This window comes from Podarcis muralis, chromosome 15 (assembly GCF_964188315.1).
Source record: "Podarcis muralis chromosome 15, rPodMur119.hap1.1, whole genome shotgun sequence".
Classification (NCBI taxonomy): Eukaryota; Metazoa; Chordata; class Lepidosauria; order Squamata; family Lacertidae; genus Podarcis; species Podarcis muralis.
The window spans coordinates 763,499-791,282 of NC_135669.1; the positions used below are offsets into that span (position 1 = coordinate 763,499).

Consider the following 27,784-nt stretch of genomic DNA (forward strand, 5'->3'; position numbering starts at 1 on the left):
CTGAGGGGCTCATCTTCCAGCATCATAACTTTTATATGCCTGTTGCCTTTGTCCATGGAGTTTTCTTGGCAGGGATACTGCCAATCCAGGTGGATCACGTTTGGTCAAAACTCTCCACTATGACCTGTCCATCTTGGGTGGCCCTGCACGGCATAGCTCATTTTTGATGTTTTCATTTCCAGCAAACATTTAAAACATCTTTATACATTCTAAATAGTTTCTTAGTAGTTTAATACCAATGATACATCATTTTATGGAAATTCTCTTTACGATCGTAACACAATGTAAATTTTAAACCCTTAGTCCACATATGTTCCCATTGTTCCATCTGTATATTCTAACAAAAATTTCTTCCCCATTAAATCATGCATTTTTAAAATTAATTTTATTGATACCATTCATACACCATTCACATTAACACACCATACAGAAAAAGAAAATAAATTTCCATCACCGCCAAAGCAAAAAGAAGAGAATTAATACATCAACTAATAACCTTCAAAACATAAAATAAAAGTGGTCTTTTTCTATCGACCAGACTTCCCGTCTATTCCTTATTACTGATTCTGTATTATTTGTTCAAATTTAATATCCATAGGTTTTACCACATTCTTAATACTGCTACTGAAATTATTCAAATGCAGCAAATGACCTTAGACTAACTAGACTAATATATTTTTAAAACTTCCCATTTTGAGATAAATACCTGTTTTGGTTTATTTTTTATTTTTTCTGACATGCTATCTAATTTCGCGTATTCAGCCAATTTTTGACCATTCTAATATTGACGGGACTTTATCACTTTTCCAATTTGCCGCAATGAAAACTCTTGTGCTACCGTAGCATATAAGAAGATCTCTTTAGCCTTTTTAGGAATATCTGAATCTGTGATTCCCAAAAGCAAAGCTTCTGGTTTCCTATTGAAAGATATCTTTAACATTTTTTTCCAATTCTATGTGGATGTCCTCCCAAAATACCTTGAGTTCTTTACCTGGCTTTTCTTTTCACCTCCAGCAGTTATTTGGGACATTTTTGAACATCTTGGACAATTTCCAGGGGGTTAAATACCACTGATGCTGCATTTTAAGAAAATTCTCTCTCAGAGAGTAACAGGCTGTAAAATTCCAGTTTGTTTTCCACAGGTTTTCCCACTGCTTCATTGTTATTGAGTACCCAAAACCCTGTGACCACTTAATCATAGCCGCTGTAACCTCCTCCTCCTTGACTTCCCAGTCAAGGAGGAGTCAGTATACTTTAGAAAGTGTTTTAATTCTGGAGTTCACCAAATCCGATTCAAATCTAGAGGTCTCAGTGGGAAAACCCTTTTGTTTGTCAATTTTGAATGTCTCAAATAATTGGTGATATTGAAACCAATCGAAAAGGTACTCTCTTATTTCCCCAAAACTTTTTAATTTCAGTTGGTTATTAACCTCCTTTAGGTGTACTTTGTATGTTGGCCAGGGTCCCCGGGTATTTTTTCTCTTGACCGCCTTCGCCTCTATTGGCGAGATCCACCAGGGAACCTGGGGTTCGAACAGGTTTTTATACTTCTCCCAAACTGTCATTAAGGATTTCCTAATAATATGGTTTGAAAAATTCCTATGAACTTTTGCTTTCCCATCCGCTAAGTATGTGTGCCATCCCCATCGGTTATCATAACCCTCCAAATCTAAGAGGTCTGGGTACTGCAGCGAACACCACTCCTTTAACCAAATGAGGCAGGTAGGGAGAAGCCTCCTCTGTCTTTTATGTCAATTAAAAATAAATGTTTATTTCTAGGTCTTTTCTCTAACCATAAAAATTTGGAAATTTCTTTTTGCCAATTTTTGAGGCAGCCCGGCTCCACCCAGTATAGGGATCATTTGAAATAGAAATGTTAATTTTGGGAGCACATTCATCTTTATAATGGAGATCCTGCCCAGAAATGACAATTTCAACTGCTCCAAATCTCAAGATTTCTTTTAATCTTGAGCCAAATTTTCATATACTTATCCTGAAACAAATTTATATTTTTAGGGGTAATCCAAATACCTAAATATTTTACTTTATTGCATATCTTTAGGCCCAATGTTTTTTCTAACTCCTCATTTTCCAAATTTGATACATTTTTCATCAGGATTTTTAATGGTATTCACTTTGAAGTCTGCCACTTCTCCAAAGTCTCTAATCAGTTCCAGCACTCTTGACAGGATTTTCTGTCATAATGAGTAGGTCATTGGCAAAGGCCTTGAGTTTATATGCCTTATTCCTCAAGGTGATTCCTTTAACAAGCTGGTCTTTCCATATCTAGATATTCAGAACCTCCATCACCAGGATGAATATCAGGGGTGACAATGGATACCCTTGCCGAGTTCCTTTGTTTATCTTACATTCATCCGTGATTTTGCCGTTGATGATTAATTTAGCCGATTGTTCCAATTAGATGGCATTTATTCCTTTACAGAGATTTTCACCAAGTCCAATTTCTTGTATTTTTTTTCATAAACTTCCAGGAAATGTGGTCAAAAGCCTTTTCAGCATCAGCTTTAATGTTTTAAAGCTGCAGTTTATCAATTTTACAATCTAGGTATTCTAAAACATTAATTACATAATCTAAGGTTGGATTGCATATGACGTCCTAGAAGAAATCCAGTTTAATCTTTATGAATTAAGTCATTTAGGACTGTTTTTAGTCTGTTTGCTATGATGTCAGTAAAGATTTTATACTCATTATTTAACAAGGCGATGGGTCTATAGTTTGCAATAATTGAGGGATCTGTTCCTTGTTTATGAATAAGGGTGATGAAACTTTTATTCCACGAATTTGGTAACTTTCAGTTTTGTAAAATCATTCATTGTATCTTTCAGAGGTAAGAATAATGATTCCTCTAGTTTTTTTTATAATAAGTTGCCAGAAGCCCATCAGGGGTCTTCCCTATTTTGGATCTTTGGATTGCTTGCTGCACCCCTAGAACGGTTATTGTCGAGTTCAGCGAAGCAATTTTCTCCTTGTATCAGATTATTCACCTGGGTTGATAGCTCTGCTATGATTTTAACATTTTCATCAATTTTAACCCCCATTGAAACTAGTTTCTCTTCTGTCATGCATTTTTTAAACCTATTCCTCTTCAGTTTCAAATTTCAACAATGATTTATACATTTTTGCAATAACATGTTCATCATCAGCACACAGGTCAGTTTCAAAGTCTGTCTTTTCTTTCTCTATACCATTTTTAAAAATCCATCTTAAACCTCTCTACTAATGGCATATAAGGGAACCAATGAAGATTGTAAAAAAGGTAAAGGTACCCCTGCCCGTACGGGCCAGTCGTGTCCGACTCTAGGGTTGCGTGCTCATCTTGCTCTAGAGGCCGTGAGCCGGCGCCGTCTGAAGACACTTCCGGGTCACGTGGCCAACGTGACGAAGCTGCAGCTGGCGAGCCAGCACCAGCTCAGCACACGGAAACACCGTTTACCTTCCCGCTATAAAGCGGTACCTATTTATCTACTTGCACTTAAGAGTGCTTTCGAACTGCTAGGTGGGCAGGAGCTGGGACCGAACGACAGGAGCTCACCCCGCCGCGGGGATTCGAACCACCGACCATATGATCGGCAAGTCCTAGGCACTGAGGTTTTACCCACAGCGCCACCCGCGTCCCCATACAATGAAGATTGTAACCTTCCATTATTAATTGTTCCTTTGATTTTGTAATCTTCTTGATGTCAACCACTCCTTCATCCACATTAAATGAAACAATTTGAGATTTGGTACACCTAATCCTCCCCTTTCCTTTACATCTTATACCCCATGGTTATTTCCTTTGCCATAAAAACCTGGATATATTTTTTCCATTGTTTTTCCATTGTTATTAACTATAACAGGTATTGTTTGGAACAAGAGATAAAAGGTAAAACAAGAGGTAAAAGATTTTAAAAAGTTTGGAACAGGAACATCATTCCAGGCAACATATTCATCTTTATTACAGAAATTCAACCCAGCAAGAACAGTTTTAATTTCCCCCATCTTGTAACCTCCCAAGCCTGGGAAGAAAAGCCTTCAATAATCTTATCTATCTGAGGGAAAAAGCTTTATGCAAAGCACAAGTGGTTAATCCAGGGGTGTCTAACTCAAATTCATCGAGGGCCGCATCAGCAGTTTGGTCACCCTCAAAGGGCCGGTTGTATCTGTAGGACTTACAGTACAGGAGAGAAGAGTTCAGGCAGCCGTTGGATCTGTCACATCACAGGATGGCATGCGCTCAATATAAAAACAAGTGGAGGTTTCCTGAATGCATATAAAGTGGAGGTTTCCTGTGTAGAACGGCCGGCGCCGCTAGAGGGCAGACATTCTCTGGCTTGTAGGCTGCCGTGCATGTGCTGAAGAGGCGGCTTTCTTGTGTCAAAAAAAAAAAAGCGAGAATAAAAGGTGAAGGCTGGCGGCCGGCGGCGGCTACACGGGCCACATGATGAGGTCTGGCGGGCCGGATTCGGCCCGCGGGCCTTGTGTTTGACACCCGTGGATTAATCCATTGACTCTGCTCCTTGTCCGAAGTGAGTCCACCTCCCCCCAAATGCCCCGGACAATTTTAAATATGTTAAAATTATTAATATGTGGAATTAATTCATATCTGAGAGATTCTGATATTTCTTAAGATACCTATAATATGTTTTCACGTGTTAGCAAGACCCAAAGAATTTAGTATGCAACTTGGAGAAGTTTGAATGAGTATTGGGGACTAGCATCCACTCAGTCCTGTTCCCACAGTAGAGTCTACCTTTTCCTGAATCTGAGCAAAAAACTTTGCAAAACCACTGCAGGAGATCATGTGGCCTGTACTGGGCCCCGATGGAGCAGGTGGTTCCGTTAAATTGTGAACCACCTGAAAGAATCTCCTACTGCTGTTTTCTGCAGATGCAATAGAGGCAGTGAAGAAGGTCTTCTTCGCCGTCACTATCACCACTTGTAGGCTTGACATTGAGCTCTAACCTATGTCCGGTCAGATTCAGAATGAGTTATCCAGCACTGGTGCTCTAGCTATCTCAGCAATTGTTTCATTGCTCTCAGATCCGTGGAAAACCAAGGGGCTGTCCGGGCTCCATGCAATCGGAGAGGGTGCTTCGGAGCCAAACAGTCAATAGCCCTTGTTAACTCCACATTCCAATGGGCCATCAGCTGAAAGACCATCAACATGGGATAAAACATCCCCTACCACTCTCTGGAAACCATTTGGATCCATTAAGTGGCGGGGGCGGGCCATCCCAATTGGTCCCACCTCCCTGCAGAGGGGAAGGGTCGCGGAGAAGTCCAGTTGCACCAGGAAGTGATCTGACCATGGCACTTCTTTAGTTTCACTTTTAGATCACCAGGTGAATGCTGGTCTGTAAGAAATGTAATGGAGTCCGGCACACTTCCCTGTCCCGATCTGAGCCTCAGGCTCTCTTCCTGGCTCTCAGCAGAGTATTGCAGCAGCAAAAAGGTGCCTTGTGTGGGTGATAAATCAAAGACTGTACGCAGGCTTCTTGCTAATCTAAAGAAGTCTTTAATGAGTAGAAAAACATCATAAATCAACCCGGAGATCAAGCGGACATCTTCTCCGGCTGAACAGCCAAAACGAAAGAAACTCACACACGAAGGAAAATTCCCGGATGTGAACAAAACCATGCCTTAGAATGTGAGACGTCACACAGAACTGTTTAACCCTGTAAGTTCTGATTCTCCTCACAGTGAACACCAGGTCTAAGGCATGTCTGCGGCTATGAGTTGGGCCAGACTTATTCAGGAACAGCCCCATGGAGGCTATGCTTTCCACGAAGTCCCGAGCGGCCCCTTGTAAGGTAGTGTCGGCGTGGATGTTAAAATCCCCTAGGACAACCAAACTCCAGGAGAACATCTGCCCCAACCTGAAGCAACTCGGGCAGGGAATATTTGGTGCAGCGGGGAAGTTGGTACACCAAAAGGAATCCTGTACTGCCCCTATTGCCCAACTTCCAGAACATGCACTCAGAGAACTGGGTCTTCCCAACAGGATGCCTGCTGCAAACTAATGACTTCCTAAAAATCACTGCAAACCCCCCCCCCATGCCCACAAGGCCTAGGTTGCTGTGCGTAAGAGAAACCTGGTGGACAAGCAGTGGCAAGGACAGGCCCATCTGTTTCATCCAACCAAGTCTCTGTCACACATGCCAGGTCAAGACCTCCATCCACGATCAAGTCATGGATGGCAGTGTTCTTATGAATCATTGACCTGGCATTGCGCAGGAGCACCTTCAGGTCATGTGGGTATCCCTTGCTGATTCCAGTATCCGTACGGTCAAGACCAGACCCGGAGGCAGAGATAGTCCTCAAACAATGACTAAACCTGCCTCCTCGGTAATGACATGGTCTGGTCTTATCGTAACTCCTCCTCCTACCCATGATCACTGAGATCAGTTGTCCCAGTGCATCCCCTCTGTGGAACCTGCCCCAGCCATTTTGTTGGCTGGGACCCACTCCCAGGCAGCCCTGATCCCTCCCCTTATAAACAAAATAAAATCTATATATAAAAAGCAAACAAAACAAATAAACAATAAATACCAAAAACAGTAAAAGTTAAACATACCAAAATGGAACAAATTCCTAAACCCAACTAAATATCCATCCAACCCCACACACCAGAAAGAATTTAAAGAGGTAAAAAAGAACTCTGCACTGTTTTGAGTTCTCCTGGGCAGAAGCAGCAGTGGCTGTCCTTATGAGGCCTGTCAGGCCCCACCCTGGGCCAGGTGGTGAGTGGCAGGAACGGGACCCTCAGGCACTCAAGCAGGGGAGTCCTGGGCGGCGGCAGCAGCAGCAGCAACCGTCCTTATGAGGCCTGTCAGGCCCCGCCCTGGGCCAGGTGATGAATGGCAGTTTCCCCATAGAATCATAGAGTTGGAAGAGACCACAAGGGCCATCGAGTCCAACCCCCTGCCAAGCAGGAAACACCATCAGAGCACTCCTGACATATGGTTGTCAAGCCTCTGCTTAAAGACCTCAAAGAAGGAGACTCCACCACACTCCTTGGCAGCAAATTCCAGTGTTGAACAGCTCTTACTGTCAGGAAGTTCTTCCTAATGTTTAGGTGGAATCTTCTTTCTTGTAGTTTGGATCCATTGCTCCGTGTCCGCTTCTCTGGAGCAGCAGAAAACAACCTTTCTCCCTCCTCTATGTGACATCCTTTTATATATTTGAACATGGCTATCATATCACCCCTTAACCTCCTCTTCTCCAGGCTAAACATGCCCAGCTCCCTTAGCTGTTCCTCATAAGGCATCGTTTCCAGGCCTTTGACCATTTTGGTTGCCCTCCTCTGGACACTTTCCAGTTTGTCAATGTCCTTCTTGAACTGTGGTGCCCAGAACTGGACACAGTACTCCAGGTGAGGTCTGACCAGAGCAGAATACAGTGGCACTATTACTTCCCTTGATCTAGATGCTATACTCCTATTGATGCAGCCCAGAATTGCATTGGCTTTTTTAGCTGCCGCATCACACTGTTGGCTCATGTCAAGTTTGTGGTCAACCAAGACTCCTAGATCCTTTTCACATGTACTGCTCTCAAGCCAGGTGTCCCCCATCTTGTATTTGTGCCTCTCATTTTTTTTGCCCAAGTGCAATACTTTACATTTCTCCCTGTTAAAGTTCATCTTGTTTGTTTTGGCCCAGTTCTCTAATCTGTCAAGGTCGTTTTGAAGTGTGATCCTGTCCTCTGGGGTGTTGGCCACCCCTCCCAGTTTGGTGTCATCTGCAAATTTGATCAGGATGCCCTTGAGTCCATCAGGCATCAGCCCATAACAGGCATCCCTTGCTGACTGACAGTTCATATTGCTGGGAGATGAATAGGGAGAACTCTGCATCAAGGTGACCCGCTGGCCACCCCCTCCACACCCAGTTGAGGATTGCTAAGTGTGTGGCAACATCTGTGGCATGGAGCGGTGACTGAGGCAGAGTCTCCAGCAGCATCACACCATGGGCTGGAGATGAATCGGTGTCAATGTCTGGCAATGGCAGGCAGATTAGGTAATCTGCGTGGTCCAGTTTCTTACCAGGACGGTGGTGCAGCACGTAGTCATATGCGCTGAGAAAGAAGGACCACCTTAGCATCCTCGGAGACAGGATTGGGGGAGTCTGCCGATCAGGAACAAAAAGGCCCAGCAGAGCTTTGTGGTCAGTCATGATCGTGAAGTGGCGGCCATAGATGTAGTCATGGAACTTCTTCACTCCTGCCATGGTAGCCAGGGCCTCTTTGTCAATCTGGGTATAATTGTGTTCTGTAGATGACAAGGTCCTGGAGCAGAATGCTATGGGGGCCTCCTGCCCATCTGGCAACTGACGGCTGCAGACCACACCAATTCCATATGGGGGAAGTATCACAGGCAAGCACAGCGGGCTTGGTCTCATCAAAATGGGTAAGGACACTGTCAGAGGAGAGCAGGTGTTTGAAAGCTGTGTCCTGAGCATGGTCTCATTTCCAAGGGTATTTCTTGTTCAATAGCTGGTGCAGGGGCTCCGCAATTGCTGCTTTGTGTGAAAGAAAGGAGTGGTAGAAGTTCAACCTTGTGGTCTATTCCAACTCTATGATTCTATGATTCTATGATTCAACAGGCCCAGGAAGGACCGCAGCTCTTATTTTTAGCGTAGTGGTGGAGAGCATTGGATGGCCTTGACCTTTGCCAGTGTGGGATGGATGCCGTGAGCACCAATCAGGAACCCGAGGAACTCAACCTTGGGCCCCCCCAGCTGGCATTTTTCTTTCTTCACTTTAAGACCAGCGTCTTGGAAACGTTGCAGGACCTCTCACAGATGGGCCGCAAGCTCTGCCTCGGACTCCCCTGCAATGAGGAAGTCATCGAAATAAGGAATGATGCCCGGGAGGTCCTTCAGGACATCTTCCATGAAGTTTTGAAAGAGGCCTGGGGGCACACTGACACCAAACTGTAGTCTCTTGACAAGGGTCACGATTGTTTGTGCCTCATTGACTGGGAGTTGCTATACCTGGGCCGAGTTGAGCTTTGCAAAGACTTTTCCACCAGCAAGCGATGCAAGGCAGTGACTCACAACTGGAACAGGAGTGCCTTGTTGAGGGTGAACTTGTAGTCAGCACAGATCCTCACATCCCCATTTGCCTTAAGGGGAGTGACAATTGGGGTCTCCCATCGAGCATGCGGGACTGGCTCAAGGATCCATTGTTCAATGAAATGATCCAGCTCTGCATCAATCTTGGGATTCAGGGCAAATGGCACCCACTGAGCCTTCATGTGAATTGGTACAACAGCCAGGTTGAGACTCAGTACAACTGGTGGGCCCTTGTTGCACCCCAACACCCCATGAAACACAGCTGCAAACTCATCACAGATGGCCTCGTAGCTGAACTGGCTGATGTGCTGCACCCTGGTGACATGGATGCCCAGTGCATCGAACCAGTTGAGGCCAAGGAGGCTGGTGAGGTGGCCATCAACAACCACCAGCTGCAGGGGTCTGTTAAAATGCTTGAACTTGACTGTGAATGTGTGATGCCCCAAACAGGCACACACCTCAAACGGTTGCAGTTTTTTTCCCTTCTGGCAGATGCGACGGTATGTCTCCACAGAAATAATTGAGAGCACTGACCCGAAGTCAACCTCCATTTTGAATGGGACCCCCTGGAGACTTGAGAAGTCACAGGTTGGCTGCTGCACACTCTGAATAGACATGGCAGCTGGCCTCATTGTGCAGGCACAGTTTGTGATGGTGTGGCATTCTTCCACACGTGAAATCCGACGACGACCCTCCCCAGTCCCTAACATTGGTTGCTGGTGTGTGTGCTGGAGGTATGTGCTGCTCCTTCATTTGGCAGGTGTGTGCAATATGGCCGATACTGGGCGTCGTGGAAACAGCATGATCGGCGTTCATGCAGGCCCCCACAACTGGTGCAAGGCACCCCTGTTGGTCAAAACGCTTGGACAAGTCAAGGAGCAGTCTCAGGACCTCCTCGTCTTCCTCACTGTCCACAATCTCCTCAGAATGCACAGCCTCAGCCTTCCGTGCCATGGGTGGGCTGTGCGCTTGGCGAGTCTCTCTCGCTGTTTTGTCAGCTGTCTCTGCTGTCAGGGCCTCATCTAAGGCAACCTGGAAGGTGCCGCTGTAGCTTCAGACACAATACGGTCACAGAACATTGTCTCCAGGTCACTGAAGTTGCAGTGGCAGGTGGCCTGCTGCAAAGCTGCAACAAAGGCCACAATGGATTCACCTGAGGCCTGGTCTCATTTGTAGAAGGCATACCGGCAGGCAATCTTCAGCCTCAGCATTATTGCATCAAATGTATTGTTTAGCTTGGCCGGGGACACCAGAGCCTGGGCAATCTCAAATGTAGCAGGCCCACACACTGAACAGCATAGCCCACTTCAGTTCGGGGACAGTCACCTTATTGGCTATGAGGAAGAACTCAAGCCGGGTGGCGTAGGAGCCCCATTTCCCTGTAACCGTGGTGTCAAATTCCTCAATGTGGCCATGGGTGGCAATGATATTCGCTCTGTGTGATCTGCCTTGTGGCTGCAGTCAGTGATTTCAGCTCAGCTCAGGCGAAAGTTCTCCAGCAGTGATTTCAGCTCGTGGAAGCTAGCCAGGGCTGTATACCTAGCCTAGCATCCCACCTCCGTCGCCAGTGAAGTGTAGGTGGGTTGCCACGAGGCAAGACACAGTGATAACAGCAAGAACCTTTATTGAACCACATAACTGGGAAACAGAAGCAAAGCAATTGCTTATATACATTTCTGGAAACCTGGGCCACTTCCACTCCCAACGTGATTGGCTGTCTAAACTTCCAAGCTGCGAATCACGACTCAGAATTCAAGGGGCAATGGCAGCGGCCCAAATCCTGAAATGTTCTGTGATTGGACATCATGTATCGAATCAGAACACAGGAGCTCAGACTCAAGCTAAGGCAAACACAGACCACTGAATACGTAACAACTCACAGTTCAAGAATACCGTACTAGAGGTCATTAGACTCCCGGCTCCACCCCTTGACCTGTCCTAGGTTACACCACTGATTCTACCCAGATGTCAGAATTTTGAAAGCCAAAGGTTAGCAGGTGTGATGGGAAAACACTAGATCAATCTTTTTATAAAAAATGTTATAGGTATCTGCCCACCAGCATTGATAACAGGATTCTTATTCTATCTTTATATTATTTTATATGTTGCTATCCCTGTAACTTGTCTCATTCTGGCTGAGTAAAGAGATGCATAAATTGAATAAAAGGAGCTTCTCCTAAGCTGCTCCTTGAAAAACTGCCTTTCCCACGTATCCCTGGAGAGGGGATGACTGCTAAACATATTTGCAAAGCAATATGCCACATATCTGATACTATTAGAAAAAAAATGTTGCTTTTACTCACTCCTTTCCTGTTGCACTTTTTCACTGGATCACAAGTTGTTTTTAATATAGACCTATCCACACACTTCTGGGTCATGCAAACCTAAAAAATAAAATTGGGACCACTTCAGGCAAAGACGCAGCCAGATGGAATAATAGCCATGAGAGACCTTTGCCCTTTGAGGCTGGACACACATACATACCTAAGTAACTGACAGAGGAGACTGGAGGGGAGACAGATTGCATGCAGAGGGAAAGAGGGGGATTGTACACCTTTTCCATATACCCCTATCATCTCAATTTTAACAGGTAATATGCATTTATTATTTCTATTTGTATGCTGCTTTCCTACATAAATGTGCCCAAAGTGGCTCAGAACAGAACAGCATAAATGCATATCAATACAGTGGTACCTCGGTTTACAAACTTAATCTGTTCTGGAAGTCCGTTCTTAAACCAAAGCGTGCTTTCCCATAGAAAGTAATGGAAAATGGATTAATCCGTTCCAGACTATGAAAAGCAACCTCTAAAACAGCAATTTAACATGAATTTTACTATCTAAGTAGACCACTGATCCATAAAATGAAAGCAGTAATCAATGTTCTGTACTATAAATAAGACAGTATTGTAGATGATAAAAATTAAAATAATTATTTTTTCCTTACCTGCACTGATGGTAGCCATAAAACGAAAAACAAGCCACAGTCACTAAAATGAAAAAGTCATGCAAACACAAACGCAAAAAATAGCAAAAACAAAAGCACCAAGTATCACCTCAGAACACTGCAATCAGAAACAGAAGGCTTTAATTATGACGGGGGGGGGGGGGGACAGGGACTCAGATGAGCAGCGCAAGGGCAGAAGTGGGAGGGGAAAGGCTTAAATTAAAATGGGGGGATGCAAACGAGCCGTGCAAGGGCAGAAGCGGGAGGGGAAAGGCTTAATTACTATGCGGGAGACTCAGATTTGCTGCACAACAGGAAAAACGGAAGCTCGGGAGCACATTCGGCTTCCGGGGCAAAGTTTACAAACCGGAAGAATTCTGGGAGCTGTAGTTTTGTTAAGGGTGCTGAGAGTTGTTAAGAGATCTCTACGCCTCCCACTCCAGAGCTATAATTTCCAGAACAATGTAACAGTCAATCCCTCTTTCCAGAAAACTCTGGGAATTGTAACCCCATGAGGGGTACAGGGGTATATCATATAGTGATAGGTTGGGAAGTCTGTACAATGCATGATAAAAAAGTATGTTTTGTAAATAGAAAACTTGAAAATGTGTGTGTGTGTGTGTAGCTTTGATGACTTTAAAAGGGATTGAACAAATGGACAGATCTAGCCAGTGGCAACATGGAGAGACAGCACGCCACTGAATATACCAGACCCTTGCTAATGCACACCCCCCTGCCTTGCTGCACCACATCCCAGAGCAGTTGTTTGCTCCAGTTCACTTTTGCAGGATAGAGACCCCAACATTCCTGGCAATTTGTCCACACCAACAGAACTGCACTATCCAGACCAGAAATCAAACCTGTTGGGACTGCTTCAGAATCCATGCTTCAGATCCTTACCTTATTATCCCCACAGATGGAGCCATCACGAACCAAGAATGGGTCCTTCACTCCCGGCCCTTTCATGTAGTCCAAAGTGACACACAAGCGATTCTGCACCTTTGCATAAATTATCGCTGCATTTTCGATAGCATAAGGCTTTTTACCTGGATATTCACACACCAGCTTGCCACACTTGAGGTCCCTGCAAAAGAAGCATGGGTGTGTGGGAGGACTCACAGGTGATATCAGATGCCTAGAAGAATGAATCTCCCATAACACAGCTATTGGAGCACCTACAGGTAAAGTTTTGGTTCATTGCCAGAATTCCTGAAAAAGGGAATTGCATGAGCATAGCTCAAACCAAGCCTAATAAGGAATGGTTGAAGGAGCTGTGTATGTTTAGCCTGGAACAGAGGAGACTGAGAGGAGATATGATAGCCATCTTCAAACATCTCAAGGCTGTCACATGGAAGAGGGAACAAGCTTGTTTTCTCCTGCTCTGGAGGATAAGATTCAAGTTACAAGAGAGGAGATTCCAACGAAACACCAGGGAAAACCTTCTTACAGTGAGAACTGATAAGACAGTGGAACTTTGGAAGTTCCTTTGGGAGGTTGTGAACTTGGAGGTTTTTAAGCAGAGGTTGGATGGCCAACTGTACAGATGCTTTAGCTGAGATTCTTGCATTGCAGGGGGCTAGATTAACCTTGGGACCCTTCCAACTCCACAATTCCATGACCCTACGATTCTATTAGAATTGACCTGGAAATATGCTGCCAATAAGCAGCACACAGGCCAGCAAAGCCATATGGTGATGCTTTGGACTACAATTCCCATCAGCCCAAGCATCACAGGATTGGCTGGAAATGATAGGAGGTGCAATCCAAAACACATGGAGGACACCAGATTCGGAAAGGTTGTGTAACCATTTGGTATGCTGGTTGTTCCAGTCCAGGTGTGGGGTACATTTGGCTCTCCAGATGTTGCTGTACTACAGCACCAATCAGCTCCAGCCTACATGGTTAATGGCCAATGCTGCTGCATTGTATTGCAGCAGCAACTGGAAGGCCAAAGTTTTTTCACACCTGTTCTAATCTGCTCCTCATAAAACTGCTGAGGAGAAGGCTATTTTGGTCCTGGACTAGAACACACCAGATTGCCAGTTATGTCGAACAGAACTCAGGCACTTTATAACAGTAGTTTAACCAAATTTGTGGCTTTTGCATGAAAGAGGGAGCCATATTTCTAGTAGTTTTACCACATCTCTTGTTTGCCTGGACTATGGCCTTTGTATCATGCTGTCAAGTGATGCTGATTCAAATGAGTTTTAGCACACATCAGGTGCAGGTGTGTGACAGAATAAATTGTACCCTGTATATCCACCCTGTAAAACTTCCTGCTGCACAAACACCGCTGCTTTGGGCTGTATTCCATAAATGCTCTTAGTGGTAGGAATGTGACCTTCTCATCACACAATTTCCATTTTTGTTCAAAACGTACTGCCACTGACAGTTCTCATATCCTTTGGCAGAGGAACCACAATGTCCCATCCTGTCCTTTTGACTGTTGATTTCCTCATAACACTGAGATGATCCACTTTTTGAATCTGCAATATAGATCAGAATTATTATTTATTGATATGAAGCATTTTCATCCTATTCTTTAGCAGCAGTGGCAGCAGCAACAACAAAAGGTTTCGAGAATGGCACAGAAATATCATTGATAAGATGGTTCCTGCTCTCAGACTTACAATCTAAAAGGCAAAAGGAAAAAGGGATTGAGAGGGAAGTGGAGGGGAAGAAAGCTCAGGTACTAGTTCTTAGAACTTACATTATTCTAATGATTACCGTATTTTTCCATGTATAAGACTAGGTTTTTCCCCTTAAAAAAAGTCAAAAATTACGGGGCGTCTTATACTCTGGGCCATCTCCCCCCATTTTTCTTAAATCTGAGTCCCCAAAAATATACATGGGTGCGTCTTATACATGGGGCCGTCTTATAGATGGAAAAATACGGTAGCTAGAATGGAATGATTCAGTGGGGAGGAACCAAACCTGTTGGGTCTTTCAGATAAGCAGACAGAGAGGCCCCGCAATCTCATTGCTCTCTTTCCTGAGGCTGCAGATTGGGGACATAATGCTCTGTAATGGCCTGTCAGACACCTCAGAACACTCTTTGCTACCCCTGCCAGTCCCTGAAAAGGGATGCATGAGTAATGTACACAGCAGCTTCAAGAAGACTGCTGCATCTCTTGAAATCTGCCGGATTAAAAATCAAAATCTACTAGTCTGAATACTGGGTGAGGTGTGGGGAATGAAGGACAGAGAAGGAAAGAGAGAAGGGCTGTTCAGAAGGGAGAGATGAGAGAAAGAACTGCTTTCAGTTACCTTTTCCAAATACTTTGCGGCACCACAAATCTGCACTTTGGCATGTTCCTTCCATGCAAATCCCTGTCTCCCCCTCACAATTCTGTCCATCCTGGACATAAAAATTCTCTGTGCACTCAGCAGAGGTACCATTGCAGTATTCCTTCAGATCACAGTATTCATCTTTAGTGCCTCTGCATAATGTGCCTTTTGCTTTCAACTGGCAGGAAGAAAAGAGAAAGAAAAGCTCTGAGTTGCATTTCAGGCCTCTGAGACATTGATCTCTGCAGGCATTTTGGCACATACTTAGACCTCAAACTCTGCTTTGTGTGGATGCTACCTTCTCCTTGATAATGTGTGGTCAAGACTGGGGGGAGGGTCCTGCCATCACATCAGCATTGTTTCCAGCACTCTATGAAGTGGTGCAGGGGTGGGAAACAGGGTTGTTTTTGTTGTTTCTGCTAATAATTGTAATAGTAATAGAACTTGTCAGCTGCTCAGTGAAAGCACACAAAACGTTTCCTTGCAACTTAGAACAGTTCTCAAGAGCATAAGCACAGGTAAAGGAACACATTAAAACAAAAGCATGCAATTTTGTAAAATCCACAAAACAATCCCTAGAAATAGCAGCGAGCAGTTCGAAAGCATGCAGTGCAAGTAGATAAATAGGTACCGCTCCAGCGGGAAAGTAAATGGTGTTTCCGTGTGCTGCTCTGGTTTTGGTGTTCCATTGCACCAGAAGCAGCTTAGTCATGCTGGCGACATGACCCGGAAAAACTGTCTGTGGACAAACACCGGCTCCCTCAGCCAGTAAAGCGAGATGAGCGCCACAACCCCAGAGTCGTTCGTGACTGGACTTAATTGTCAGGGGTCCTTTACCTTTACCTTTATATTTGGCTAATGAAATAGTGCCACACCCCAGCTTCACATTCATGTGACCAAGGAGAAGGGAGTCCAGCCTGCTCCCTAATGATGGACTGTTTAAGCCTACTGTTCTTTCAAATATGTTTTGTTCACACCCTTAAAATACATAACACAGATTTGTATGAATAACAATACCCACTGAATAGACTGAAATTACATAAAACAAGAAATCTGATCCCTTCCATACATCAGTAGTATGACCATCTCGCTGTATTACAACTCCATCAAAGAAACAATCCACCTGGGTGATTCCACGTTCTAGCATTATGAAAGAGAAACTCTCTATCCACTGCCTCCTGCTTCTTAATCATGGATCCTATTCCTCAGCAAAGGCCCTCTGGAGGCTGCTTGTGGGCTTTATATATCTCATTGGTTGAGCTTGCCTCCATATTCAAAATTTGCTCTGCATCCCTCACCATCCTACAACCCTGCTTTGGGGAATAGCTTGAACACAAAAGGTCTCAGGTTCAATCCTCAGTATCTCCAGGTAGGGCTGAGACTGTCCCCTGTCTGAAACCCTGGAGAGTGCCTGCCGGTCACTGAAGACAAGATTGAGCTAAATGGGCCAATAATTACACAAACTTTGCTGTCTTTACAACCCCATTCATTCCAATGCAAAAGAAACAAAACACAAACAGTGGGGAGGAGGTGTAAACAGTTTTGTGAATCGAAAGCAACAGTAACAGTGAACATTGGACTGATTTCCATTCTGGACACGGCACAAACAAGTGAACATGGATGATTCTGTCAGAATTCTCTGGCATCTCTAAGAGGGCATGGGGCTTGAGCTAGCTTACCCTGCAATACCTCGACCAGCAACAATCACCATGGGCACAGGCTTTCCCTCTTCTCAACAGACAATTTGGCTCACAGCATGGATTGCTTTCACATTCCTGGAAGGGGGCAAATGGGATAGCAGGAGTCAGGAACCTATAGACACATTGCAGTCCACTTTGGGAGAAATGTTGGAAGGGCCAGGTGATCAACTCCATTACTCCACCTCACCCCACTATGCAAACTCAACTCACACAAAGGAAGCATCCCAGCTGGTGGTGACCTGTGACAGGGCCTTATTGGTGGTGGCTCCCCATTTGTGTAACGTCCTCCCTAATGGGGTGTCAATCTCCTTCATCATCAGCTTTTAGGATTTTTTTTTAAATACTCCTGTTTCAATTTGGGTATTTGATGGCTGAAAGACCTGTCCCTGGCAACCCCAAAATTATCAGCAATTATCAGCAGGCATTTTAAGTAAGCTTTCGGTTTTATCCACTGTATGATTTCTGGCAATCTGATTAAGTGGTACAAAACCCGCCAAAATAAATATAAATAACACCGACAGTCCCCAGGCCTTCCTTCTGGCTTGCATAACATCTGAAAAGGGAGGAAGAAGAGAAAGACACACAGCACACAATACTTCCTGGACACAGGGGAATGTGCAAACCACACACACAGCCTTCCCTGGGGTGAGATTTCAAGATCCATCCAGGAAGGGAACATTCCTTTTGCCAATGGGTTCCACAAACACTAGTAGGCAGCAGCAGCTTCCAGAGGCTTCCAGAGGAGGTAGCTTGAGCCCCACCGGAGAGTTTGGAGTTCCAAGGCAAAGTTCAGATAGACTTTATTATTATTATTCAGAAATCACCTTTTACATACATGTCTTGAGGTGGTAACAGACATATAAAAACAGCTAAAATAGTTTTTTGAACAGTACAAAAAACAGTCATACATAGGTTTTAAAGTAATACAAACTGAACTAAGGCAGAGACCTTTTCAGGCAGCTGGAAAAGTGTGGAAGTTAGGAAGGCCAAGTTGTTTTGTGCAAACTGCCTCTCTCACCAGCATTCCCCTTGTGACCTAAAAGTGTACATGGTCTTTTGCTGCCCTTTCTTAGCATCTGAGCTATGTTCTCCCTGGGTTGGGTTTATCTATCAACTGTGTTGCAATTGGGTACTGAACTGCACAGCATTCTATGTCGTGGCTGTCAATGTGTCAGCGTGGGACCAGTTGTTTTTTTCCTTCTCCCACTGAAGGGGAACTGTGTCTGCATGGGTGTATTCGGGGGGGGGGGGGGCTATGCTCATGTGAGTCTAGTCAGTGTCTGGATGCGAAACAGCCTAGGAACTGTCTTGGTTTTCATGATGAAAGAAAGGCACTGAGTGACAAGTTAACTGTATATAAAAACATTTATTTTTCATGTTTCATTTATTTATTACATTTGTTTTCTCAACCTTCCACCAAAGGATCCCAGCATGGCAAACATGTCAATGCTAAAACAATACTATTAGAACTTTTAAAAAAAATAATCCTTTAAAACTCTTAAAAGCAATAAGCAATTCTCAAAACTAATCACTTCTAGGCTGCTAAGGACAGATATTTCAGCGATCAAATGTCTGGGTGTGTAGCCTTATGAGGCTTTGCCCTCGGGTGGGAAAAATATTGCGCCTGGGAAAGGGAAGTGGAAATGTAGCCTTATGAGGCTTTGCCCTCGGGTGGGAAAAATATTGCGCCTGGGAAAGGGAAGTGGGAGTCAACAGACACTCAAGGAATAGTTTCGGAGAAAAAGGTTTATTTCTACCATCCATGAACTGGTAGAAGGAGCAAGTGTGATAGTCCACAAAAGCATGCACGAGTTCACAATCATGTGCACAAGCATATATACCCTTCTAGTTCCCTCCTCCTTTCTCCTCCCTCAGGAGTCCTGCCCCTGAGTTCCTCTGAGCATGAACAGAAAGCTGTCTTGGGACTATTGTGGACTCTTGGCAGGAAAGGGGGTGAGGGGGTTTTCAGAGTGTTCCCGTTGTTTCATTCTTGTGCTTTGGCATGGTTCCCGGAGAGAAAGCAAGTTGCAATGTGGTTCTGAGAAAGGCCTGAGAAGACAATGGGCTCTGTTCTCTACCTTGTTGCAATCTTTTTAGTTACAGCAAGCGGAATGTTTCTGATGCTTAGCTAATGCCTTTTAGCTGCTGAGAAAAATGATTTTGAAAAGATCTGAGAAGCTTTGAGCCTGCTTGGGGGGGGGGGGTGACTTCGGGCCTAGGTGAGGTCACCTGTCCTCACCTTCCTTCAGGTGAACAGGAGGAATGTTTTAAATTTTTTCCTAAAAGTTAATAACGAGGGAGATTGAGGCCCTCACTAAGAGTGCATTCCGCAAACAGGGGAACACCACTGAGAAGGCACAGATGTGGCTTATTTAAGTCACCATTAGCTCGCTCTCCTTTATTTGCTCTTCTTTCTGGCTTCTCTTTCTAACAAACCTTTGCTGTGCCACAGTCACACTGCTCCCCGTCTTCCACCACTTTGTTTCCGCAGTAGGGGGCTCTGTACATGAGATCCATGCGTGGCTTGTTCAAGAGGCACTGCGATGCTCCGGACTCCAGAAAATTCCGGAAATCTTTTATACTGCAGCTGCTGAAGGACTTGATGCCGCTGGCCTGCCTGTGGGCAATAGGCAGTACAGAAAAGCTTCCATAGCACAGAAAACCATGCCAAAGCTGGTATGATGTTGTGGGGAAGACAGGCTAAAGACTCCCAGATTTATGCATTTTTTACCTCCAAGCTGAGTTGCCCAATGAAGAACCCCTTGAGCTGGTCCAATACATTTTGGCACCTGAGGTGAACCACAAACTGGTGCTCCGCTCCCCGCCAGGGAAGAAAGTGAGAGTGAAGATTTGCATCAGGAATAAGTGTGAATAAATATCTACATCACGACCAGTTGTTCCTGGGGATCCTGCCACCTGAGGCAGTTGCCTCACCATGCCTCAAGGGTGCCTTATCTATTAAAAAGTTTGTGGAGCGAAATGAACAGTGTCTTTTATTAGAATACCCAGCAGAAAGTGCCTTTTAAAACAATGGATATAAGGTTGAAACCATGGGCAAAGCTATAGTCTCTATGTGTCAGTGTAAAACAGTTTCCTTTTTCCTGTGGAACCGTGTGTAAGGAGAATCAGCAAAAAGTGGATTAGACTCAACTGGGAGTTGAAATACTATTTTTCTTTTTGCTTTGTTTCTGGTAATACGTTGCCCTGTTTGGTGGAGGTAACTCCACTTCCCCCATTTCCCAGCGATTGGGGTGAAAATTGGATTAGGCGTAGAAGAACTGAAGATAATATTTTGTATATTTCCTGTTTGATAGATTGGATTACTTTTACCGTTTTTACATTTTCCTTATATTTACCAGTATTGTTCAACTGAATCTACCCCCCTTGTGGATTACAATTAACATCCAGGACTTTGGTCAGGAAAACAAAAATTTTTTGAGAACAGGACTCCTTATCAACATTTTAATATTTTAATGTTCCATTATTTTAATGTTGTATTTTATTTTTGTTTTTAAGTTGTAATCATTCTTCTTGTTTTTATTATTGCTTGTAAGCCGCTCTGAGCCCGGCCTTCGCTGGGGAGGGCGGGGTATAAATAAAAAATTATTATTATTATTACTGCAGGCAGACTGAGAAGTTAAAAAGAGCAGTCTGAGACAAAGGCTGACAGAGATGAGGGGGAAGGGGAAGGAGAGAAAGAATAGGGAAGCCACCTAGTAGTTAGAAGGAGCTATTACACAGACCTGACTATATTTTTGGAATACCTCCTCTATACCTAGCTATTTCATCCATTAGATATAGGGAGGGGAGATAGGAGGTGAAGTATTGAGGTTGGAAGAAACGACACAGGACAATAATAATAAAGGATATAAGAATAAAAAAATAAACATGGCAGCAAATAAACCACCGTCTGGAGCAGGAAGCTGAACAACAACACCAATTCTGGACCCATTTCAGTCCAGCTTTTGCCCTGGTTATGGGACCAAAACGGCTTGGGTCGCCCTAACAGATGATCTCCACAGGCAGCTGGATTGAGGTGGGTCAGAACTGCTGATTCTTTTGGACCTGTCAGCAGCCTTCAACATTGCCGATCACGAACTTTTGGACCACCACCTTGCCGACGTGGGAATTCAGGGCACAGTCTGACAATGACTGTGCTCCTTTATCTCAGGTCGGGGACAGAGGGTGGCTCTAGGGAGGGAGTTGTTGCCGCGGCACACCTTGGTGTGTGGAGTCCCGCAGGGCGCAATCCTTTCACTGATGCTTTTCAATATCTTTATGCGCCCCCTTGTTGAGATTGTCCAGAGCTTTGGGCTGGGTTGTCATCAATATGCTGATGACACCCAGCTTTATCTGTTGATGGACGGCCGCCCTGACTCGGCCCCGGACACACTGACCAGATGCTTGGAAGTCTGTGGCTGGATGGCTGCGTGGGAACTGGTTGAAATTAAATCCTTCAAAGACAGAGGTCCTCTGGCTGGGTCGGGACGACATGGGGTTGGGGGGCCAACTCCCATCTCTTGCAGGGGCTCAATCAGTGCCAGTGCCTTCTGTCAAGAGCTTGGGTGTAACCTTCGACACCTCCCTTTCCATGGAGGTGCAGGTTGCAGCCACAGCAAAGGTGGCATTTTTCCATCTCCGCCGTATTAAGCAGTTGGTCCTTTACCTTTCTCGCCCTGATCTGGCCACAGTGATCCATGCAACGGTCACCTCCAGGCTTGATTATTATAACTCGCTCTATGCAGGGCTGCCCTTGAAGCTGTCCAAGAAACTCCAGCAGGTGCAGAATGCCGCGGCGTGGCTCCTTACGGGGTCCTTGCCACGGGATCACATTCATCCGGTGCTTTACCAACTGCACTGGCTCCTGGTGGAGTACAGGGTCAGGTTTAAGGTGCTGGTTTTGACCTTTAAAGGCCTATGCGGCCTAGGACCTACGTACCTACGGGACCGCCTCTCCTGGTATGCCCTGCGGAGGACCTTAAGGTCCACAAATGACAACATTTTGGAGGTCCCAAGTCACAAGGTGGTTAGATTGGTCTCAACTAAGGCCAGGGCCTTTTCAGTACTGGCCCCGACTCGGTGGAATGCTGTCACAAAAGACTAGGGCCTTGCGGGAATTGACATCTTTCTGCAGGGCCTGCAAGACAGAGCTGTTCCGCCTGGCCTTTGGTTTGGACTCAGTCTGACACTTATGTTTCCCTCCCCTTATGGTTTTGATCTATGGGTTATTATTAAAATGAGGTTGCATTTTAAATTCTATTTTTAACCTGTATTTTAAATTGTATTTTCCCTATTATGTTTTTATTGTAATTTTACTGGTGTTAGCTGCCCTGAGCCCGGCTCTGGCCAGAGAGAGCAGGGTATAAATAAATAAATTATTATTATTATTATTATTATTATTATTATTATTATTATTATTATTAATATTATCTCAAGGAAGAAGAGGATCTGCTCAGGATACAGATCGTAAGACTGAAATTGCAGATTTAATTTTAGATCTGAAGAAGGACATTAGGGAACAAACTAAGGCTCTTGAGACGAAAATGGATGGAAAGATGGAGGACATATCTGTACAGATAAAAGAACTTAGTTGGTCTTTAAGGTGCTACTGGAAGGAATTTTTTTTGTTTAGATAAAAGAACTGTCAACAAAAACAACAGTTTTGGAAAAATCAGTACAGGACTTAAAGAAAAAAACACAAGAGTCTAGAGGATACGTCTTAAAATATAAAGGTAAAAAGTACAGACGCAGAGACCCGGCAGAAGCAGATAAGTTTTGGAGAAGATATCAAAAAGAATGAGGAGGGAAGAGACCTGAAGAAGAATTGAAGAAGTGGTTGGAGGCTGTAGTGGAGGAAATAAAGGTGAAAATAATGTACAAGAAGATTTAATTTGTATTTAATTTTTTGATAAATTAAAAAATTAAAGGAAGATGGAGCTGAAAATTTTAATGTGAAATGTAAATGGACTAAATCAGGGGTCTGCAACCTTTAAGACAAAAAGAGCCACTTGGACCCGTTTCCGAAGAAAACAACAACTGGGAGCTGCAAAACCATTGCGACATTTAAAGCATGCGCGCCGCTGCCCTCCGATCTGACAGCGGGTGGGAAGGTGACGTCGGGACGGTGCGTGACTAACGCACGCACCGCCCCCATGCGACGTCACAGCCAGTACAGCGCCCGCCACAGTGGGGAGTGTCGGGGCGCACAATGTGCCTCCTCCCCTCGCTAGTATCTGCCCCGGAGCCGCGGCAAAGGTGTAAAAGAGCCACATGCGGCTCCGGAGCCGCGGGTTGCAGACCCCTGGACTAAATGATAAAAAGAAAAAGAAAAACAGAATATATGTTAAAGAAAAAAATTGGATATGTTTGCAAGAGATGTGGCGAGAAATAGTGATAGTTGTTCAGGGAAGAGTGATAGTTGTTCAGGTGATGTCCCAAGGAGAAAAAATGGTGATTGTGGGAATCTATGCACCAAATGAGAGAAAATTGGAATTTTATAGAAGAGAAAATGAGTTTATGGACCAAAAAATGATTTTGCTGGGAAATTTGAATGGGGTGGTGTCACCGGATATGGACAGAATAAAAAAGAAAATTAATTATAAGGAAGGGAGACTACCTGTTACTTTCTTCAAACCAACCAAGGTTGAGAATTTTAATTGACGGATGTTTGGAGATTCAAACATCCATTAGGGAGAGAGTATACACATTTCTTAAAACCCAATTAATCTGCAGGCCATATCGACTCGATTTGGACAGTAAATGATCTTCTGTTAAGAACAAATAAATAATAATAATAATAATAATAATAATAATAAAAATTATTTATATCCCGCCCTCCCCAGCCGAAGCCGGGCTCGGGGCGGCTAACAACAATAAAATAGTAAAGGTAAAGGTACCTCTGCCCGTTCGGGCCAGTCTTGCCAGACTCTAGGGTTGTGCGCTCATCTCACTCTATAGGCCGGGAGCCAGCGCTGTCCGCAGACACTTCCGGGTCACGTGGCCAGCGTGACAAGCTGCATCTGGCGAGCCAGCGCAGCACACGGAACGCCGTTTACCTTCCCGCTGGTAAGCGGTCCCTATTTATCTACTTGCACCCGAAGGTGCTTTCGAACTGCTAGGTTGGCAGGCACTGGGACCGAACGACGGGAGCGCACCCCGCCGCGGGGATTCGAACCGCAGACCTTGCGATCGGCAAGTCCTAGGCGCTGAGGTTTTACCCACAGCGCCACCCGCATCCCTACAATAAAATAGTACAACATTCTAAAATCATTTCATTATAAAATTAATTCAAATCAAATTGATGGCAACCATTGGGCTAGAGTTCTGTGAAGATTGCCAAAGCAGGGAGTCAGGCTGTGCCCTGACCAAAGGCCTGGTGGAACAGCTCTGTCTTGCAGGCCCTGCAGAAAGATGCCGAGTCCCGCAGGGCCCTAGACAGAGCGTTTCACCAGATCGGAGCCACAGCTGAAAAAGCCCTGGGTCTAGTTGAGGCCAGCCTAACCTCTCTGTGGCCTGGGACCTTCAAGATGTTTTTGTTTGAAGACCGTAAGTTCCTCTGTGGGACATACCAGGAGAGGCGGTCCCGTAGGTACGAGGGTCCTAGGCCGTATAGGGCTTTAAAGGTTAAAACCAGCACCTTAAACCTGATCCTGTACTCCACCGGGAGCCAGTGCAGCTGGTAAAGCACCAGGTGAATGTGATCTCGCAGCGAGGACCCCGTAAGGAGTCTTGCCGCGGCATTCTGCACCCGCTGGAGTTTCTGGGTCAGTCTCAAGGGCAGCCCCACGTAGAGCGAGTTACAATAATCCAGTCTGGAGGTGACCGTCACGTGGATCACAGTGGCTAGGTTAGGGCGAGAGAGGTAAGGAGCCAACTGCTTAGCTTGGCGGAGATGAAAAAATGCCGCCTTTGTCAGCAGCCTTCGACATGCAATCTGCGCCTCCATGGAAAGGGAGATGTCGAAGATTACACCCAAACTCTTAACGGACGGTGCTGGCACTAATTGTACCCCCGCAAGAGATGGGAGTTGCCCCCCATCCCATATCGTCCCGTCCCAGCCAAAGGACCTCTGTCTTCGAAGGATTTAACTTCAACCGGCTCCCATGTAACCATCCAGTCACAGCTTCCAAACATGTGATCAGTGTGTCTGGGGCCAAGTCAAGATGGCCATTCATCAACAGATAGAGTTGGGTGTCATCAGCATACTGATGACAACCCAGCCCAAAACTCCGGACAAGCTGGGCGAGGGGGAGCATAAAGTTGTTGAAAAGCATCGGGGAGAGTATCGCACCCTGAGGCACTCCACACACCAAGGAGTAGCACGATGACAATTACCCCCCAAGCCCCACCCTCTGTCCCCAACCAGAGAGAAACGTGCGCAGCCATTGAAGGACTGTGCCCTGGATCCCCACATCGGCAAGGCGGTGGTCCAGGAATTTGTGATCGACCATGTCGAAGGCTGCTGACAGGTCTAGAAGAATCAGCAGCCCCAACCCGCCTCGATCCAGCTGCCTGCGGAGATCATCTGTTAGGGCGACCAGAGCCGTCTCGGTCCCATGACCAGCGCAGAAGCCGGACTGGAATGGATCCAGAGCCAATGTTTCATCCAGAAACCTACCAAGCTGTTCAGCAACCGCTCTCTCAATCACCTTACCCAGGAATGGAAGATTTGAAACCGGGCGGTAATTTCATAGATCTAAGGGATCTAATGATGTTTTCTTTAAGAGCGGGCGCACCACTGCCTCCTTCAGTTCCCCTGGGAATGTCCCGGTGCCAAGGGACAAATTGATGATATCCCCTAGGGGGGCCCGCACCTCGTCTGGGCATGCTCTAATCAAGCAAGACGGGCACGGGTCAAGAGGACAGGTGGTGGGCTTTCCAGCTCGGAGGAGTCTGTCCACATCAGCTGGGGATATCCGGACCCGAAGACAGTTGAGGGGCTTCCAGTTCTAGGCTGTTATCTCTGCTAGCACCCAGCAATCACCCTGACAGATAAGGTTTCGTGGATGTTTATAATTTTTTTTTTAAATGATGAACTTTGGGTAATCCTTTCTTAGAGGTATAGAAGCTATTTATTCAGACCAACAGGCAAAGTTAATAGTAAATAATGTAGTAACAGAAAAATGTAATATAATGAAAGGAACAAGGCAGAGTTGTTCCCTGTCCCCATTATTGTTTATTCTGGTACTGGAGACATTGGTGAGGAACATAAAAGCAGACAAAAATATTAAAGGTATTACAGTGAGGCGCAGATCATACAAACTTAAGGCATTTGCAGATGACCTGGTAATAATGGTAGAAAACCCCTTGGGAAGTATACCAAGGGTATTGGATAAGATTAACCAATTTAGCCAAGTCACAGGTTTCAAATTGAATAAAAATAAAACTAAATTGCTGGTAAAAAATATGACAGAACAGAAGAAAACGAATTGAGAAAGCTAACAGAGTTGGGGATGGAAATTAAGGTGAAATATTTAGGGGTGCAGTTGACAACAAAGAATATAAACATTTTTAAAGATAACTATATAAAAGTTTGGAATGACATCAAAAGAAATATGGAAATATGGGGAAGAATGAAATTATCATCATGGGGAAGAATCTCAGTAATAAAAATGAATGTATTGCCAAGAATGTTATTTCTATTTCAATCTATACCGAAAGTCAATGGAACAGGACTCTTCAAACAATGGCAATATATCCAAATTTATTTAGCAGGGGAAGAAATTTAGGATTAAGTATAAATTATAAATTATTAACAGATGCTAAAGTAAGAGGTGGATTCGCCCTACTGGATTTAAAATTATATTGTGAGGTGTCTTGTTTTTGTTGGCTATGAGAATGGCTGACATTGAGGAATCCAGATATCTTAGATCTGAAAGGTCATGATAATAGATTTGGGTGGCATGCATATCTTTGGTATGGAAAAGCTAAAGTTCATAGGAGATTTCTAAGCCATATTATTAGAAAATCAATTTATGTTGTTTGGGAAAAATATAATAATTTATTAGAGAACAAAACCCCATGGTGGCAGTCACCATTAGAAGTGTTGTCAGTTTAAAAAATATATGGAAAAAGAATAGGCAACATTTAGAGAGTTGTTAACTGAGGAGGAAAATCAATTGAAAGTAAAAAAAAGTTTGAAGACATAAGACATCTGTTAACTGATTGGCTCCAATACCATCAATTAAATGACATCTTTAGGTTGAATAAAGGAGTTGATTTTGTTAAAGAATTTTTGAGATTGCAGAAAGAATTGTTGGAAAATAATGAAAAAGTTCTGTCAAAAATGTATAACTTGTTGCTGGAATGGGAAACAAAAGATGAGGAAGTAAAATCTGTAATGGTATACTGGGCAAAAACAGCTTCTGGTCTGTTTTCCGCTCAGAATGGCAGCGCCATCTGAGTTGTCCTCATAAAGGAACCGGTTCGGGGCTGCTCTGGGCTGTGGGGGAGAGTGTTTTGGGCTCAACACCCCCCCAAAAAAAATCCCACAGAAGAGTGCGACTTTGAGAGGATCCTGCGGAGTGAGATGACAACCTCCCTACAACCTGCAGCTGTCTCCAGCAGTGAGCGGGTTCCCGCGGCTTGAGTCTGCTCAAGGAAACATCGTGCTCAGTAGCGAAAGTCTCAAGCCACCCCAAACAGATCTTCCAAACAAGGTAACATTACTACAAGAAATTATAAAATAAGATCTGGGATGCAATTAACAATTTGGATGAAAACAGAAACTAAAAAGGAAGTCAGCTTCTGTTCTCTGAAGGTCAGGCTCTGCATCGGAG

At 44.6% G+C, this 27,784-nt stretch overlaps 1 protein-coding gene across 11 annotated transcripts in view; it reads right to left on the reverse strand.

Moving 5' to 3' along the window:
- Nucleotides 1–27,784, reverse strand: part of LOC114585056 (disintegrin and metalloproteinase domain-containing protein 2-like) — a 71,470-nt gene that overhangs the window by 13,295 nt on the left and 30,391 nt on the right. For 10 of the 11 annotated variants that reach the window (XM_077919848.1, XM_077919845.1, XM_077919842.1 and 7 more), the window contains 6 exons: nt 19,443–19,623; nt 16,986–17,081; nt 15,286–15,484; nt 14,399–14,504; nt 12,919–13,102; nt 11,376–11,456 (listed from right to left, as the gene is read on the reverse strand). In XM_077919848.1, the coding sequence (XP_077775974.1) occupies nt 11,376–11,456; nt 12,919–13,102; nt 14,399–14,504; nt 15,286–15,484; nt 16,986–17,081; nt 19,443–19,623 (847 nt within the window). The remainder of the gene's footprint in view (nt 1–11,375; nt 11,457–12,918; nt 13,103–14,398; nt 14,505–15,285; nt 15,485–16,985; nt 17,082–19,442; nt 19,624–27,784) is intronic. The other variant, XM_077919849.1, reaches the window with a different exon arrangement.